Raw genomic sequence first — 18,288 nt, forward strand, 5'->3', positions numbered from 1 at the left:
CTTTTGCTATGTTTCACCAAGTGCTGAGCTCTTGCTTCACCAAATATTTTCTATGCTTTCACAACTTCTATTGGGTGGAACCACATGACAGGCATTCTTGAGCTGCTGGTAGTTCAGAGAGTGAAAAAGCAGATGATGTAATTTCTGGCATAAACTGCCACTGGGGAGTTTGCAATAAAACTACAGGAGTTACTTCTGACTAAAAAAGGACAAAAAATGCAACGCTGAATCAATTGTTTGTGATTTAGGGGCATAACTTTCCTTAATCAGTGAAATTACTTGGTAATTAAGATCAGCTTTTGTTTCTTCAAGCCACATTTACAAGCAAAGGAAAGTAGCCTGAGAAATGTCCCAATTGTTGCCTGTATTTGTATTGCTTATTGCAAAGAAAATCCTTACTAGCAATGGGAAGTTATTCGTTTCAATCAACTCTGTGATTGAATAGTAATGTCTCAAGAACTAATTAATCAACAGATTTAATAAATAATTTTCTTATCTTTTAAATCCATCAATTCATTGGCCAAGAGCAGGTAACAAACTTACGTACGCAAGGCAAGTGACAATTCAGCATTCTGGGAGAGCTATAAAGCAATAAAGCCGATAAATAAAACAATAAAAAGAACAAATGTGAAAATATATAAAGGCACATTTTTCTAACAGATAAACAGAGAAAAGAGAAGTAAAGAAGAAGGGGCAGGAAGGAAATAGCAAATAATAAAGAAATAACAGGCCTTCAAAATTAGAGTGTTGTATTAATTTTTACAATGAACAGAAAGGGGAAAAAAATCTGAAAATATCAAAAAGTGGATTTAAAACTTAAGTCATAGAATAATACAGCCTTTCAGCCCAAATGGTACATTTAGACCAAAATTTCCATTTAAACTGATGTCATTTTCCTGCATTTGGACAATATTCCTCTAAGTTTCTCTTAATCATGCATTTGTCCAAGAACCTTCTAAATTTTGTTAATGTACCCACCTTAAACACCTTTTCTAGCAGCTCATTCCATTTATTGACCACCCTTCTAGGTTTAAAAGTTGCCCTTCAGATTCATATAATCTTCTCCCCTCTTATCTTCAACCTGTCTTCTAGTTCTTGATTCTCAAACCCTGGGAAAAAGACTGCATACATTGAACCTATCTGTGCTGCTTATAATTTTATATACCTCTAAAGCAGCAGTTCCAAACCTTTTTTATGCCATGGACCCCTACCATTAACCAATGGGTCCCACTCCTAAAAATCATCACTCTTTCTCCTACACTCCGATGAAAACAATCTCGACCTACTCAACCTCTCTCCCATAACTCAAGTCCCTCAAGTCCTGGCACTATCCTTGTAAATCTCTTTTGCACCCTTTCCAGCTTAATGTCATTCCAGTCAAGATGCGATGTCTGTCAAGGTTGTGGGTCAAAGATTTTAGGTTTGTTGGGATGGTTTTGGGGACAGATTAGGGGTTAGGGACAGGGAATGAGGGAGAGTTAGATGCCAGGGGCAGTTAATGAAGTCAGCGTCAAGAGTCTAGGTTGAAGTGCTTCATAGTCGAAGGCTAGCATGGACAGATGTCAGGTCAGCGGGCCCTGTGGAGAAGGGCTAGTGACCCTCTTGCCCCTGGTGTGACGAGTCCTGGAGTTGGAATTGAGTGCAGGTAGGAACAATGAGGGCGACTGACCTCCCAAGATGGCCAGTTTCATTTTGTTTTTGCTGGTGTTGTTCTGCTGAACATAGTAGTAGTGAACATCCTTCCAAGAGCAAGGTGACCAAAACTGAATACTCAAACATACAGTACCAATAACAATTTGCATTTAAAATAGAAAGGCAAGATGCATAAGATTTCTTTGAGAGTTTGGAATATTGAGGGTTGAACGAAACCCAACTAGATTGTGCCACCCAATTACACCTATTGTAGCCAATTAACCTATGAACCCGTATGTCTTTGAAATGTTGGAGGAAATCCACGCAGTCATGAAGAGAATGTACTAACTCCTTCCAGGTAACATTGGAATGGAGCCAATGCTGTAACAGCATTATGCCAACCACTATGCTAAAAGTTCTTTCTTGCAGTAGGTGCTGAGCCTCTGAAATTCCTAACCACGGAGGGCTCAAGAGAATAGATCACTAGGGTATTTAATAGACACATTTTAGAATGATCAGGATTAAGGAGCATTGGCACAGAACAGAGGTGGCCTGTGCAGATCAACTTTGATCACACTGAAAGGCTGGGTCATCTTGAGGACCACAATAGCCCATTCCAGTCTCTATTTTATTGTAAACCCAGTTTTGCCAAAACATCTGTGACACAACGTCAACCTTTCACACTTCCAAGTCAAAATATTTTGAGTTCAAGTTCCCCTCTATGCATTGAAAACATCTTGGCCAACATTTTCAGTGTAGTACTAAAGAACTGCACTTTTGGAGATACTCAATTCCAACCTCTCCCTCAATGTCGCAAAAAATAAGGAGCTGGTTGTGGACTGCAGGAGGAATGGAGACAGGCTAGTCCCTATAGACATCAATCGATCTGGGGTTGAGAGGGTGAACAGCTTTAAGTTCCTCAGCATAAACATCACCGAGGATCTCATATGGTCTGCACATACTGGCTGTGTGGTGAAAAAGGCACAACAGTGCCTCTTTCAGCTCAGACGGTCGAAGAAGTTTGGTATGGGCCTCTAAAGCCTAAGGACTTTTTATAGGGCATCCAGACTGGCTGCATCACTGCCTGGTATGGGAACTGTACTTTCCTCACTCGCAGTACTCTGCAGAGAGTGGTGCGGACAGCCCAGCGCATCTGTAGATATGAACTTCCCTCTATTCAGGACATTTACAAAGACAGGTGTGTAAAAAGGGCCCGAAGGATCATTGGGGACCGGAGTCACCCCAACCACAAACTTTTTCAGCCGCTACCATCTGGGAAACGGTACCGCAGCATAAAAGCCAGAACCAACAGGCTCCGGGACAGCTTCTTCCACCAGGCCATCAGACTGTTTAATTCACAAACACGAGGAATTCTGCAGATGCTGGAAATTCAAGCAACACACATCAAAGTTTCTGGTGAACGCAGCAGGCCAGGTAGCATCTCTAGGAAGAGGTATAGTCGACGTTTCGGTTCCTGGTATTCCTGTCAATACAGTGGCTTGAAAAAGTATTCAGCCCCCACAACTACTTCCACAATTTACTGTTTCATTTTCTAAACTTAAAATATATTGAAGTGGGATTTTTTGAACTAATCTTCAAAACATTGTGCATCATGTCAAATCAGAAGAAAAATTCCAAAACCTGTTAACAATTTACTAAAAATTAAAAACCAAACTTGTGAGGCTGAAGAAGTACACATCGCCTTTGTAATCACTATGCTAACTTTCCTCAGGTGCAAGATATTATTATTTTACCAACTCACCCAATTTGCTCTGAAGAAATTCCCCCTTTCTTTGTAAGATCCAACAGTGTGGTAGATTTTCAAAAGACCAATCCAAAGTGAAGACAAAAGAGCATTCAAGGCAAATCAGGGAAATGATTATACAGAAGCACAAATTTGGGGAAGTGTACAAGACCACCTCAAAGGCATTGAATATACCTCAGAGCTGTGTGCAGTACATCCTGGAAAAAGTGGAAAAAAACATGAACCCACAGCCCCACTGACTAGGTCAGGCTGCTGTGAAGCCAACAGTCACCCTGAGTGAGCTGCAGAGGTCAGTACTGCAACTGGAGATGAAGTTCATGGCTCCACAATCTCTAAGGCCTTGCACGTAAACGGTATTTATGGGACAGTGGCAAGGTAAAAATGCTGGCTTAAAAAAAACCACATCCTTGTTTGTAAAGACTTTGCAAAGTGCTACTTAGAAGATGCTGTAAAAATGTGGAAGAAGGTATTGTGGTCGGATGAGACTAAAATGGAACATTTTGGCCTCAACGCTAAGCGGTATGTGTGGTGATAATCTAATACCGTGCATCAGCCAGGTAACATCATCCCTTCTGTAAAGTATGGTAGAGGTAGCGTCATGCAATAGGGATGCTTTTCAGCAGAAGGGACTGGAAATATGGTTAAGAGTGATGGGAAGATGAACGTTGCTAAATACAGAGAAATCCTGAATAAAAATGATAGTCTCTGCCAGAAAGCTTAAACTGGAGAGGATATTCAGCTTTCAGTAGGAGAATGACTCAAAGTACATTGCCAGAGCAACCACAGAGTGGCTTCAAATGAAGAAATCTGGTCTTTGAGTGGTCCAGAGCCCTGAACTTAACCCAATCGACCATCTCTTGAAAGACTTCAAAACTGCTGTCTACTGCTGCTCCCTAGCTAACCTGGCATAGCTTGAGCTATTTTGCAAGGAGGAATGCTCCATCACATTGTGCAAAGCTAATAGAGACTTATCCAAAAAGACTACTGGCTGTAATAGCTGCGAGAGATGGTTCAATTAAGTACTGAGCAAATGGGGATGAATACTTTTGAACTGCCGATATTTCAGGTTTTGAATTTTTAGTTTTTCATGCTTTAAGATTTTCCCTGTATTTTTGGGCTCTGCTGTGGGATAAAAAAGGAGAACGTGACTCACAAATAAAAATTCTCATTAAAATTGATCAAAATCCTTGATTCAATATTAATTTATGTAAACAAAGGGTCGGGGCTGAATACTGTTACAAGGCACCGTATTTATCCCTTAAAACACAATTGCTTAAAAATTTAGATACTGCTCTTTCAGGCAGAATGCTGCAAAATAAAATTGGCTGCCATGATTTATGTTAGTAATGTGAAATCATTTCAAAGGTACTTTATTCACTGCAGTGCATTCTAATATACCCCATGGCTAAGAGAGACAATATGCAAATGCATATCTTCTCCTATCAGATGAAAGGTATCTAGAATAATGTAACATAATACAAAATTTAGATTAGGCAGCAGTGAAGTGAAATCAGGGGTTACATTTGCAATGTAAAGATAGAAGACATTTGGAATTTACTAACTCATAATGTTGTGGATATTGTATCAACTGAAAATTAGGAAGAAGAAATAGAGTTAGAGATTGGAACAAAGGTGAAGGAAATGGAATTGGTAAACAGATCAATTTAAATTTAAGTGAATGCTGGAAATTTTTTAGAAGCTGAATGATTTGCTCCTGTTGCTGTGTTCTGAGAATGGTCATTAATAAGGTACTCTACTGATGACAATGTAGTACAATGTGATTTTAAATCAATGGATTAGTTACGGAAACAAAAACATCAGTTAATTTGTTTTCTTCCAATAATTTAACAAAATTAAATACTATACATTACAGCAGCATAATTAACACATTTTATCTACTACATGTGAAATCAATGGTATACCATCAGAGCCAATTCTAATCTATGCATTTAGAGTTCATAATTAATAAAGAAATCATTATTTGCACATGGAAGGGTATAGCACATGAAGAGGTTCACTATATTGTGCCAAGTTTTAGAAGAATGAGATGTAATATTGGAAAATTAAAGATTATGGGAGGGATTGGCAGAGCAGATGGCCCGTAGAGTAAATTCTCAACATAGGCATGTAAAGCATCAGTTAGGACTGAACTGTAATTTATGAAATATCATGGGGCTGTGCTCAGTCTGTTTTTTTCAAGTGTGACAGTGAGAAAGGAAGAAACTTTAGGATCAAACGGGTAACAGAATGGCAGAGAAAGCTTGAGGGTTGAAACAACACATTTCTGCTTCGATTAATTGTGTTTATTGCTTACAACTAGATGGCTAACACCAAAATATTTTATGAAGGTCATGGTTACATATGAAGTATCATTCCCCTCACCTTGTAATTGGATTGCTTCCCCTTTTTGTTTATCCATTTGCTGTTGGGTCTGAAGCTGGAGCTTGGTTTGAAGATTTAAGATTTCTGATTCATACTCTGAGGCAGTTTGCCTCCACTGCTCAAGCTCAGTGTGCACCTTGAGTAACTCCCCTTGGAGAATGGCAATGTCAGTTTCACGCCCTGTTGCTGCTTCCACTGCTGTCTGTCGCAAAGCCATAATCTCTTCATGGGTACTTGCCAATTGATCACGAGCCTTGATAATTTCCATCTCTTTCTCCTCTCGAAGTATCTCAATATCCTTCTGTAAATCATCGAGCTGAGCTGCACATAGAAGATAAAAATTATTTTTGCTTGAATGAAGAAATGTGGCAGGCAAATGCACACTTTGTTTGAAATACTGTACTAGAAAAACTTATGCTTTAAATTTCAAAAGTTTTTAATTATTGAAGTCTTTAGATTGATTTTAAATTCTATTAAAAATATTTTAACTTTGACCTCCTAGGTATCATGATGTACAACCTTTTCTACTGTTAAATATGGTTTATGTATAGCATTATTAGTAAACGGGAATCTTATATGAAGAAATAGGACATTACTGAAAGTGATCTGACAGAATTTGCCCAAACTAAAAAGCAGGTAATATAAATATGGATTTGTGAATTCAACATAAACAGCTTTGAGTGAATTTATACCTTGCAATGCTTGGATTTGCCTAGCTGACAGTTCTGCCTGTTGTTTACTTGCCTTTCTTTCCTCTTCAAGAAGTGCTGTAAGGAGACAAAGTACATGATAAACTTTATGTTTGACAGCGCACTTTTTGAAGCATTGCTTTCAGTAGAATTGTTTTTACATGAGGCAACCTGAATCCAATAATCCAATTAGTAGAAATGATCAGGATATATTATCATTTAGGAAAGAGAAAGCTGCAACAGAATGCACAGGAATGACTTTGGAGAAGAACTAAAGATGAAAACAGCAGATAATACAAAGCTGTAATGAAAATGAAGCTTAATGAATACAATGCAAAATAAACCACATAAATAGTTTTAGTTGAAGTAGTTTTGCAATTGCACATTCTTACACTTTAACTGAAGGTAATCCATGGGTAATTTCAATTGCTAATTATAATGTAGCAATTTTTACCTACGAAAGAACCCAAGAGTTTAATTATTTAGCATTGAAAAATTTTAAACAAAGGACAAAGTTTAGCTTTGATCTCCGTTACTCTAGCAAATCACATTGGCTGTTTGAAGAGCTAATTGACTGAAGTTCCATACCATTGCACTGTATTTACACTACCAAGCCAAAAGCTTCATTTGCAGAACAGTAGAAATTAAGTACACCGATTCAACATGATTCTGTTACCAATTGTGGACAAAACCCTATCTCAGATTCCATGATCCTACTATTTCGATTAGCTGTTTAAAGGCAAGTATATTCTTGCAGGGGGGTGGCATGGTAGCTCAGTGGTTAATGTAACACTTTGCAGTGCCAGCTGTTTGAAGATTGGGGTTCAATTTTCATTGCTTTGTACGTTCTCCCTGTGACTGCGTGGGTTTCCTCTGGGTGCTTCTGTTTCCTCCCACATTCTAAAAGATGTACGGATTAGGGTTAGTAAATTGTGGGCATGCTATGTTGGTACTGGAAGCATGATGATACTTACAGCTGCGCTCAGCACATCATTGGACTGTGTTGGTTGTTGATGCAAACAATGAATTTCACTATATTTTAACATACATATGATAAATAAAGCTAATCTTTAATCATTAAGTGTTTAAATATGCTCACTGCTGCCATCAGGAAGGTGGCACAGGGGCCTCAGGATCTACACCACCAAGTTCAGGAACAGTTATTAACCCTCAACTTTCAGGCTCCTGAACCACAGGGCATAACTTCACTCGCCCTATCACTGAACTGTTCCCACAACATATGGACTCACAGCGAAAGAAATAAAAATCTGCAAATTTTGGAAATTGTAAAGAAAAGCAGAAATTGCACATTAGGCAGCTTTGGTGCTGAGGAAAATGGGAATACTATTTCAGAGCAACATCCTTTCATCAAGACAAGTAGCAGCGAGAAATAAAACATGTTTCCATTTGCAGGGAAGTGGGAAAGGTAGAGGTTACAAAGGGAATATCTCAGTTTGCCTTGCCCAATATTCACTGCTTTCAATAAAACAGCATATTTTAATATTTCAACTACATAATTCAAGCAACAGTTGGTGGGAACCTCACCCTCTGGAATGAGTAGTTTGGTTTTGTAATGAATATTAAAGTGGTTTTAGATTTTTTTCTGTAGCTTATTACTTTAATTAGTACCTCTGAAATAAATAAAATGACTGTCACTTAATTTCTGAAGACAGATTTTGATTTCTACCTTTTCTCATTCGTTGCTCACAAATCATTAAGAATGTGCAGGAAATGAGTGAAAGTAGAAAAATAAAACAATCATACTGACTTAATGACATACTTTATTTTTTCAAATAGCTTAACAAAAATTGTTAAACTTAAAAAAAAAATAAAACTTTTAAATACACCTAAATGAAAACTGTTTATGGCAAAGAATAGTAGATTTCTCCCAATGCCCAAATTCCCATAAACAAGTGCTTAATTTGTTTTATTCGAAACATTAAAAAAGACAGTCTTACTTCAAATTAGTAAACATTGATGCAAGTAAACTAAATAACTTCTTGACACTGCTTCACTCAGCCTGGTCTAAAAATTACGAAACAGTGGACTTCAGTTAATTGGGCCGTCGGTTAATCAGGGCAGCTGCTTATTTGGGACAGCCTCTTAAAGAACTAATTGAGAGAAAATAGCTGTGGTTCCCTTCCTTCATTTGGAAACACTTAATTGGAACAGGAGACTATTGCTAAACAGTTTCTAACTAGCATCAGTTGTGTATATTTGTGTGGCTGTTAGACACTACACTGTGCTTAGAGAGAATAGTTTTTAAAATAGCATCTATAAGATAGGAGCAGAATTAGGCCATTTGGCCCATTGAGTCTGCACTGCCATTTCATCATGGCTGATCCCATTTTTCTTTCAGTCCCAATCTCCTGCCTTCTCTCTGTATCTCTTCATCCCCTGACCAATCAAGAATCTATCAACCTCTGCCCTAAATATACGTAAAGACTTGGACTCCACAGCTGCCTGTGGCAAAGAATTCCAGATTCACCAGACTCTGACTAAAGAAATTCCTCCTCATCTCTGTTCTAAGGACACCCCTCTATTCTTAGACTCTCCCACCATAGCAAACAGTCTCTCCATATCCACTCTACCAAGGCCTTTCATCATTCGAAAAGTTTCAACGAGGTTCTTCTGAGTCTAGTGATACAGGCCCAGAACCATCAGATGCTCTTCATATGACAACCCATTCAATCCTGGAATCATTTTCGTGAACATCCTTTGAACCCTCTCCAGTTTCAGTACATCCTTTCTAAGATAGGAGCCCAAACTTGCTCACAATACTCCAAATGAGGCCTCACTAGTGCTTTATAAAGTTTCAACATTACATCCTTGCTTTTATATTCTAGTCCTCTTGAAATGAATGCATTTGCCTTCCTCACCAAACTCAACCTGCAAATTAACCTTAAGGGAATCCCACACAAGCACTCCCAAGTTCCTTGTGCGTCAGCTTTTTGTATTTTCTCTCCATTAATAGTCAAGCATTTCATTTTTTCTACTGAAGTGCATGACCATACACTTCCTGACACTATATTCCATCTGCCATTTATTTACCTATTCTCCTAATCTGTCCAAGTCCTTCTGCACCCCCTCTACTTCCTCAAAACTACCTGCCCCTCCAATTATCTTTATATTTCTGCAAACTTTGCAACAAAGCCATCAATTGCATCATCCACAAACAAGAGAAAATCTGCAGATGCCGGAAATCTGAGCAACACACACAAAATGCTGGAGGAACTCAGCAGGCCATGCAGCATTCATGGGAAAAGTACAGTCAACGTTTCAGGAGTACAGTCAACGTTTCAGGCTGAAACCGCCATAGATGCTGGCTGGTTTGCTGACTTCCTCCAGCATTTTGTGTGTGTTGCATCATCCAAATCATTGACATATAACATAAAAAGAATCGGTCCCAACACAGACCCCCTGTGGAACCCCACGAGTCACCAGCAACCAGCTAGAAAAGGCTCTCACTCTTTTGTCTCCTGCCAATCAGCAACTCCTATATCTATGCCAGTATCTTTCCTGTAATACTATGGGCTCGTAGGTTGTTAAGCAGCTTCATGTATGGTACCATGTCAAAAGAGTTCTGAAAATCCAAGTACACAATATTAACCGATTCTCCTTTGTCTACCCTGCTTGTTATTTCTTCAAAGAATTCCAACAGATTTGTTAGGCAAGACTTTCCCTTGAGGAAACCATACTGACTACAGCCTATTTTACCATGTGCCTCTGAGCCCCTGAGACTTTATCCTTAATAATTGACTCCAACATCTTCCCAACCACTGAAGTCAGACTAACTGGCCTTAGATTCCTTTCTTCTGCTTCCCTCCCTTCTTGAAGAATGGAGTGACGTTTGGAATTTGCAAGTCTTCTGGAACCATTCCAGAATCTAGTGATTCTTGAAAGATCATTACTACTGCCTCCATAATCTCTTCAGCTACCTCTTTCAAAACCCTGGGGTGTACACCATCTGGTCCAGGTGACTTATCTACCTTCAGATCAGTCGTATGTGCTTGTGTTATGTCATCCATTTGGACAGATGTACGCAAATTTAAAAACAGTGATTTTTGACAATTTTGGTTTTTGTTTTGCCTTTTAAAAATTTCAGCTCCTTGCAAGACGCCACAACAATTTTTGAGACTAGCTGTCACAATTACCCTACACGTCAGCGTACGCTGGATGAATTCCTCTGTCGATAACTATTAGGAACTAACATACAGTTTTATAGTACTGTAGTAGTATTGGTAGTGTTCTAATTTGTGCTGTATTTCATTTAAATACCTAATTGTTACTCAGTTAAATGATAGTTTGTAATTCATATACCTTTATAACAATTTCCTTGAAACCTCAGGCATTGGGGCAGCTGCTTAACTCGGCTAAAATACACTGTCCCGATGTGTCCCTGTTAATATGATCCACTGTACTTGTTTTCAAGGAAGCCACTGTTCATTGAAGAAAAACACAAATATAGAGTTCACCTTGTACTTCAAGACACTTTTGTTTGCTGGTTCTGGCAAAATCCTGTGCTCCCTTCAGCTCCTGTTGCAGTTGCTGTATCTCTTGCTCAGAATCTCCAGTTTCTGCATGGGCACGTCGCAGTTCATCTGAAAATGCATAATTTGTCAACACTGAGGCCCATTTTCAAAATTAGTCAAAATCTGAATATTTAGTGTCAAAATCTAGATCAGCAGGTGATAACTACCTTAAGTGCACAGAAATGAACAATATTGGCTGTGTGTAACAGAAAATCTGCTCAGCTCAAAGAAATAAAAGTTCTCTACTTTAAAAGAGCACTTTAAGTCTTTACGCTGATAGTATGACCCGCACACAATGATTTTGGAACAGTTTCTTCCCCTCTGCAATCAGATTTCTGAACTGTCCATGAACCTATGAACACTACTTTGTTTTGCACTATTTTGTAATTTATAGCAATCTTATGTCTCTATACTATATTGTTACTGTAAACAAAAGTTTTATATTATTAAATCAGTGACAATAAACTGTATGCTGATTCTGAAGTGTGCTTTGAAAATTTACAACAGAATATTGTTTATCTTAATGCCTCAAAGTAAACAAAATTTTTAGACTAGACTGCAATCATCTTTTTGCTAAGATGTCTTCTAACAGTTTTTACTGCTGTCATGCATGAAACTTAACAATGAAACCTCAGCATCTATTTTTATTTCAAATTTCCATTCTATTCATCCTAACTTTTTACTTCCAGTACTTGTTACTTTTCTCTGTGATTAATTCATTCTTATAAGTACAAAAAGTCAAATCCACATTGAGTAAAGCTTTCCAATTTTCTCTTGTCTGCCTTTATTAAATTCAAACTTCCAAAACTTGATGCAACACCAAATGCTCCTAAATTGACCTATCTTCCATTATCTGGCTGAATCTCAATCAGATTTAATAACACTGGCATAAGTCATGCTTCTTTAGCTCGTTCTGCCATCACCCAGGTCGTGCAATGAGAACAAGGCATGGCCTGGGTGATGGCCCTTAATGATGGATGCCACCTTCTGAGGAATCGCTCCTTGAAGATGTCCTGGTTACTTCAGAGGCTAGTGCTCATGATGGAGCTAAGTTTGCAACTCTGCAGTTTACTCTGAGGTCGCTTTTCAATTGCCCATGATTCACCCAAATATTTGGAGGTTAAACTTCTGTAGAAGTGTCCTTTTTGCAACGACTGTACTCTTATCCTGGAATTTCTCAGGTTCCTAATATTTGCTGCTGCCTCTTTCGTACTGCCACCTGTCAACATCAGTTAAACACCAGTCAGTTTTCATATATATTCTTATTTAGTTATTCCTTTTTACCACTTTTCTGACACTGTCATTATCTGCACTTTGATTTAACATCCATTTTGATTATTCAGTAAATTGTGTTATTACTGTTCTATGTATGTACAAGTGAAAAACTTATCTTATACACAAATCAAATCATTACAATAGTGCAATGAGGTAATACAACTACAGAGTGCAGAGTAAAGTGGTACAGTCAAAGAAGGTTCAGTGCAGGTAGACAATAATGTGCAAAGTCACAATGAGGTAGATTATGAAGTCAAGAATCCATTTTATCCTACTGAGGAAACATTCAATAGTTTTATATCAATGGGGCAGAAGTTGTTTTTGAGCCTGGTGATACATGCTTTCAGGCTTTTGTACCTTCTGCCCAACGGGGAAGGAGGGGGGAAAAATGAGTATATGTCTGGAGCAGGTGGAATCTTTGAATATGCAGACTGTTTTATCAATACCAAGACAATGAGAAGTATATAGACAGAGTCTGTGGAAGGGAGGTTGGTTTTGTGATGTGCCAAGCTCTGTCCATAGCTCCCTGCAGTTTCTTGCAGTCATGGGCAGAACAGTTGCCATACCAAGCTGTGATGTATCCAGATAGGTGTATCAATAGAAATAAGTGAGGGTCAAAGGGGACATGCCAAATTCTTTTTGCTGCCCGAGGGAACAGATGCTGGTGAGATTTCTTGGCAGTGGCATCCACGTGGTTGGACCAGCACAGCCCACCCCTTGGAACTTGAAACTCTCCACCTCTGCAATGTTGATGTACACTGCGCTAAAATCAATGACCAGCTCTTGTTCTGATGACGTTGAAGGAAAGGTTGTTGTCACGACACCATGTCACTAGGCTCTCTATCTCCTCCCTTTACACTGACGAGTCATTATTTGAGATACTGCCCACTACAATGGTAGCATTTGCAAACTTGTACATGGAGTTAGTGACTGTACAGAAAGCAGGGTAAGGGGCTGAGACCACAGCCTTGTGAGGTGTAGGTGTTGAAAATAATTGTGGCAGAGGTGTTGCTGTCTATTCCTACTCATGGGCCAAATTAGTAAATTTATTCACAATCCAAACACGTGCCAGAATATTTAAATGCATAGTAAAACCTTAACCAATCTTTCTTAAAAATACAATTCATGAATAATGTTTACATAATACTTGTAAAATTTTAAAGTTGGCAAGCATCTAAATGACAATAGAACTGGAGCACTCATTGTGCACCATGGTATTATCAGTAGAAAGACATATTTATACTCTGAGGTTAAGTAATACTGGTAAAGGACATTTCTTCCCATCATACCTTTTTCTCAGTAGTTAGCACAAAAGATAGTTCCTTTATTTCACTTGTAAAATAGGTACATTTTTGATTGTTTGACTTATAAATATGATTAGTGCTCCATTGGGCAAAACTCAAATACTAATCAATTCAAATAATTATAATCTGGCAAGATAGCACCGGTGACCAATGGCTACATCTTGCTGACAGCTTACAAAACTACTTCTAGATAAACCTTCTGAACTACAACCAATTGGAGCCTGTAATTTCCCTTTTAAGAATGTATTGTTTGGCTGGCTGAATGAGCTGGCACTTCTGCGATCTCCTGGGGGATTCCACGTGGAGTGCAACTACGGCTGTCCCTGCAAGTGGCTATGTTGATTCCTAAAGGCAGAATGCCCCACTACTTCGTGCTGATTGAAGCTTTGAGCAAGATTACAATTGATGAAGATGAGCGGGTGTTTAGTGCCCTTTTGCCTGCGTTTGACCACTCTCCCTCTCACCGTTGCAGGAGGTGTAGGTTCCATGCTGCAAGGTTCAATTACCTTGGTGGCTTGTGGATGTGGACTCACTTTCAGCTGTGGTTTGATGTTTAATGTCCATAGCGCTGAATGTGCTTTACTATTTGTGCCATTTGATCGAGGCGCTTTGGTGAGGAACTGGATCTATGACTGTGGCTGTGGCTATCAGCTCCTGGACTGGCTTCACTTGTCTAAGCGGCTTGTGGCTGTGGACCCACTTTTGGGGATTCTGTGGTTTGATGTTTAACATTCTGTGTTACTTGTTTGCATTTTGTTGTTTACATGATTCGTTCTATTTTTTGCAAGTTTGATGGTCTTGTGTGAGTTTTTTCTTTAAATGGATTCTATTTTATTTCTTTGTTTTGTGGCTGCCGACAAGAAGATGAAATCTCAAGGTTGCATACTGTACACATACCTTGATAATAGATGTACTTTGAGCTTTGAGTTATCAATTAAAATGAAATTGTCTATTTCAGCACTGAATTATTATGAAACTATGAAATGTTAACTCTAAAGTCTTTTCTTCCCTAAGTTGCCTGAAATTCCAAGAATTTCAAAGGCTGTTAAAAATGCATCAGCACCTACACCACTTGGCTTCGATTTGCTTGGTTTCTTAAGTTATATTGTCAACAGTGATGTTTGCATGTCGAAAAGCAACAGACTGTAAAAAAAAATCTGCTAAAAATCCTTATAGACATCTTATACTTAATCCTTAAAATCTTGGAAGCTCAGAGACCTCGGCCTTGTGCAGCTGGACCCTAGTCTTCCCATCAGATCGCCGGCAGGTGGTAAGAGTGGGCTCCCTCACCTCCACTCCTCTGACTCTCAACACAGGAGCTCCTCAGGGCTGTGCACCAAGTCCCCTCCTTTACTCCCTGTATACCCATGACTGTGTCGCCACCCATAGCTTCCAATCTGCTAATTAAATTTGCCGATGACACTACATTGATTGTCCTAATCTCAAACAATAACGAAGTGGCCTACAGGGAAGAAATCATCTCTCTGACACAGTGGTGTCAGGAAAACAACCTCTCCCTCAATGTCGCAAAAACAAAGGAGCTGGTTGTGGATTACAGGAGGAATGGAGACGGGCTAGCCCCTATTGACATCAATGGATCTGGGGTTAAGAGGGTAAACAGCTTTAAGCTCCTCGGCATCCACATCATCGGGGACCTCACATGGTCTGTACACATCAGCTGTGATGAAAAAGGCACAACAGCACCTCTTTCACCTCAGACGGTTGAGTTAGGTATGGGCCCTCAAATCCTAAGAACTTTCCGCAGGGGCACAATTGAGAGCATCCTGACTGGCTGCATCACTGCCTGGTGTGGGAACAGTACCTCCCTTAGTTGCAAGATACTGCAGATAGTGGTGTGGACAGCCTAGCGCAACTGTAGTTGTGAACTTCCCATGATTCAGGACATTTACAAAGGCAGGTGTGAGAAAAGAGCCCAAAGGATCATTGGAGACCCGAGTCACCCCAACCACGATCTATTCCAGCTGCTACCATCCAGGAAGCGGTACTGCAGCATGAAAGCCAGGACCAACAGGGTCTGGGATAGCTCCTTCCACCAGGCCATCAGACTGTTTAACTCACGCTGATCTGAGTGTATTTCTATGTTACATTGACTGTTCTATTTATTATAAATTACTATGATTGCACATTGCACATTTAGACGGAGACGTAGTGCAAAGATTTTTACGACTCACGTATGTGAAGGATCTAAGATATAAAGTCAATTCAATTCCCAGGAAGGATAGCTTTTCTCAACATTGAGACCAAAATTACACATTATCTCACATGTAGTCTCACCAAAGTCCAGTACAATTCTATTAAGATTTCCTTGCAGGTTGGAAGTACTGGGGATAGACAGGAACTTCGAAAGATAAAAACCAGAGGCAATGGAGCAAAGACTGGTGATACACAGATTCATTTGATGATGGCAGCTGGACTAAATGTTATAAAAGGGAGAACAGGAAAACTTGAATCTCCAAAATACAAACATTTGTAATATGGGCACCTAAATTACTTGTACTAATGAATTTTAAAATGCACTTAGTACAAACAAATTTATATGAAACTGGTTTTACAAACAAGTATGTTTTGCATGTGATCGTTCAGGTCTCAAGTTTTACTGGGACACCCTGAAAATTTACCTGCATTTCAAATAGTGCAGTGGGCTCATTTTTATTTTCCCAAGAATGAAAAATATTCCTTGTAATAATTCCCTTAAAATTTCAAATATTTAAGCATGCTCTTTGCCCTGCGTTTGAATGTTGAACCTAGATACTGGGTTGACAACTGTGGTAGAACACAGCTGGCAGTCAGAATGGAAGTAAACTCCAATTGGTGGAGTCGTGCAGTCAAAAAGAGACATTGATGTTGTAGAGGATCACCTTGCTTGACCATGCTGTCTAACAGAAAGTTGCACAACTTTTAAAGGAAGGCATTATACACAATGTGCTGGAAGATCTCAGCAGGTCAGGTAGCACCTATATATCTATGAATGTGCTCTTCCAGCACATTGTGGGTATTGCTCTAGATTTCCAGCAACTGCAGTACCTTCTGTATTTGCTTTAAAGGAAGGCAGTCTAAAAGTGACAGGCTTATGATGAATTGGTTTTCTTCTACAAGTGGTTCTAAGCAGTTTAATATATTTGTTAAACCACGCGCCATTTGCAAAACAGGTAAAATAGCTTGGAAGCATTTCATTCATTACAAAACAAAATGCATATGTTGCTGATGTTTTTCCATCTGATTTTCATTTTAAAATCTGAATATCCAACATATTTTCTATCTGCTTGTGAATTTAAAATAGGCTTTTGGACATTTGGTTTGAAAATGTTATAATAAGTTAAAACATTCCAACAAAGATTGTCTGAAATGGAAGCAATCAAAGATAAGTTGTTATAGTTAATCTTACAGAGAGACTACACAGCTCTTCATTAAACCGACTACACAGCTCTGCATTAAACCAATGAAATATATACGATTTTTTTTCTGTTGGCAGGAATTTCAAGCTCATTAGGTTCAAGTACTTGGCAAAGAAAGTAATCCTTGTTTTAAAAAACAGAAGAGTACACAACAAAACTTCAAAACAAACTATGTGGTTATAATAACAAATATCACCATTGCAATAAGTAGCTTTTAAACATACATATCTTCATAAATGAATAAACTTAATATTTTGATGGCCACTGGAATTTAACTGCCAACGGTAAAGACATTAATAGTTGAAGAACTAGTCGAGGATAACCTAAAAAAACTAAGCTCACTTATGAACTTACGACATATTTACTTTGGAAAGGGGAAACATATACAATTAAATACAAATTAGTCACCTGATAATGCTTGAGTTATGCTGCCACCCATAACATGCATATATATTCTCAAAAAATGTCTGTAAGGTACAGTATAAACTTTGATTTGTGATTTGGGGTTGAATTGAGGTCAGATTGTTTGCAAGAGACAGAAGACATACAGGTTATCTTGACTAAAAGTCAATTGAGATAAACACATTTAGCAAATATTTGGTTCTGAAAAAAAACACAAAAAGATTACAGACTGACCGATTAAAAAAAGAGGGATGTTACAAGTAAACAATTCATAGTGCTGAGACTGGAATAATGATTTTCCATTTCTTCATACCGACTCAATGTCATTGAACCCATTTGATCCACTATTCCCATCTGGCCTAATTACAACTGTTAAGTTCGTGTAATAACTTGAACAATTTTCACTTGTTACGGTATTTATCACTTGTTTTATTTCTTCAAAATCTCAGTTGGAACTTCATTTTGTAAGAAGTAGCTCCCTATTGAGAAAATTGGAGATGTCAATACACAGATCTCAAATTGTTGCATATAACTGGATTTTATAGGCAGTTAGATTTTACTGTCAATGATAGCAGGTAGTGCCTGTTTGCCCCCAAACTCACTGGAAGTCTGATAATGGTTTTTACTTCAGTTGCTTCTGAATTCTGGAGTAAAAGGCCAGAGTTTCTGCTGTCTCAATTGCACAATGGATGCTTAAATGCAAGTACCTATTATGTCATGTGTGATGTCTTAATACAACACACTGGTCTGTCAATGTACTATACTGGATTTTTTATAACTCAGTAGTGGATTTACTTGAAAAGGAAATCAAGAAATAGACTTAAAAAGTAAAAGAGGAAAATTATATCAGTACAGTACTGCATAATTCAAGGTAATCTCATGTCCTGCTGA

The 18,288-nt window shown here is 38.5% G+C and overlaps 1 protein-coding gene across 20 annotated transcripts in view; it reads right to left on the reverse strand.

Annotated features, from left to right (window-relative positions):
- Nucleotides 1-18,288, reverse strand: part of slmapa (sarcolemma associated protein a) — a 198,222-nt gene that overhangs the window by 20,531 nt on the left and 159,403 nt on the right. For all 20 annotated transcript variants that reach the window (XM_063068027.1, XM_063068026.1, XM_063068025.1 and 17 more), the window contains 3 exons: nt 10,944-11,069; nt 6,472-6,546; nt 5,780-6,100 (listed from right to left, as the gene is read on the reverse strand). In XM_063068027.1, the coding sequence (XP_062924097.1) occupies nt 5,780-6,100; nt 6,472-6,546; nt 10,944-11,069 (522 nt within the window). The remainder of the gene's footprint in view (nt 1-5,779; nt 6,101-6,471; nt 6,547-10,943; nt 11,070-18,288) is intronic.

Source organism: Mobula hypostoma, chromosome 15 (genome assembly GCF_963921235.1).
Source record: "Mobula hypostoma chromosome 15, sMobHyp1.1, whole genome shotgun sequence".
NCBI lineage: Eukaryota > Metazoa > Chordata > Chondrichthyes > Myliobatiformes > Myliobatidae > Mobula > Mobula hypostoma.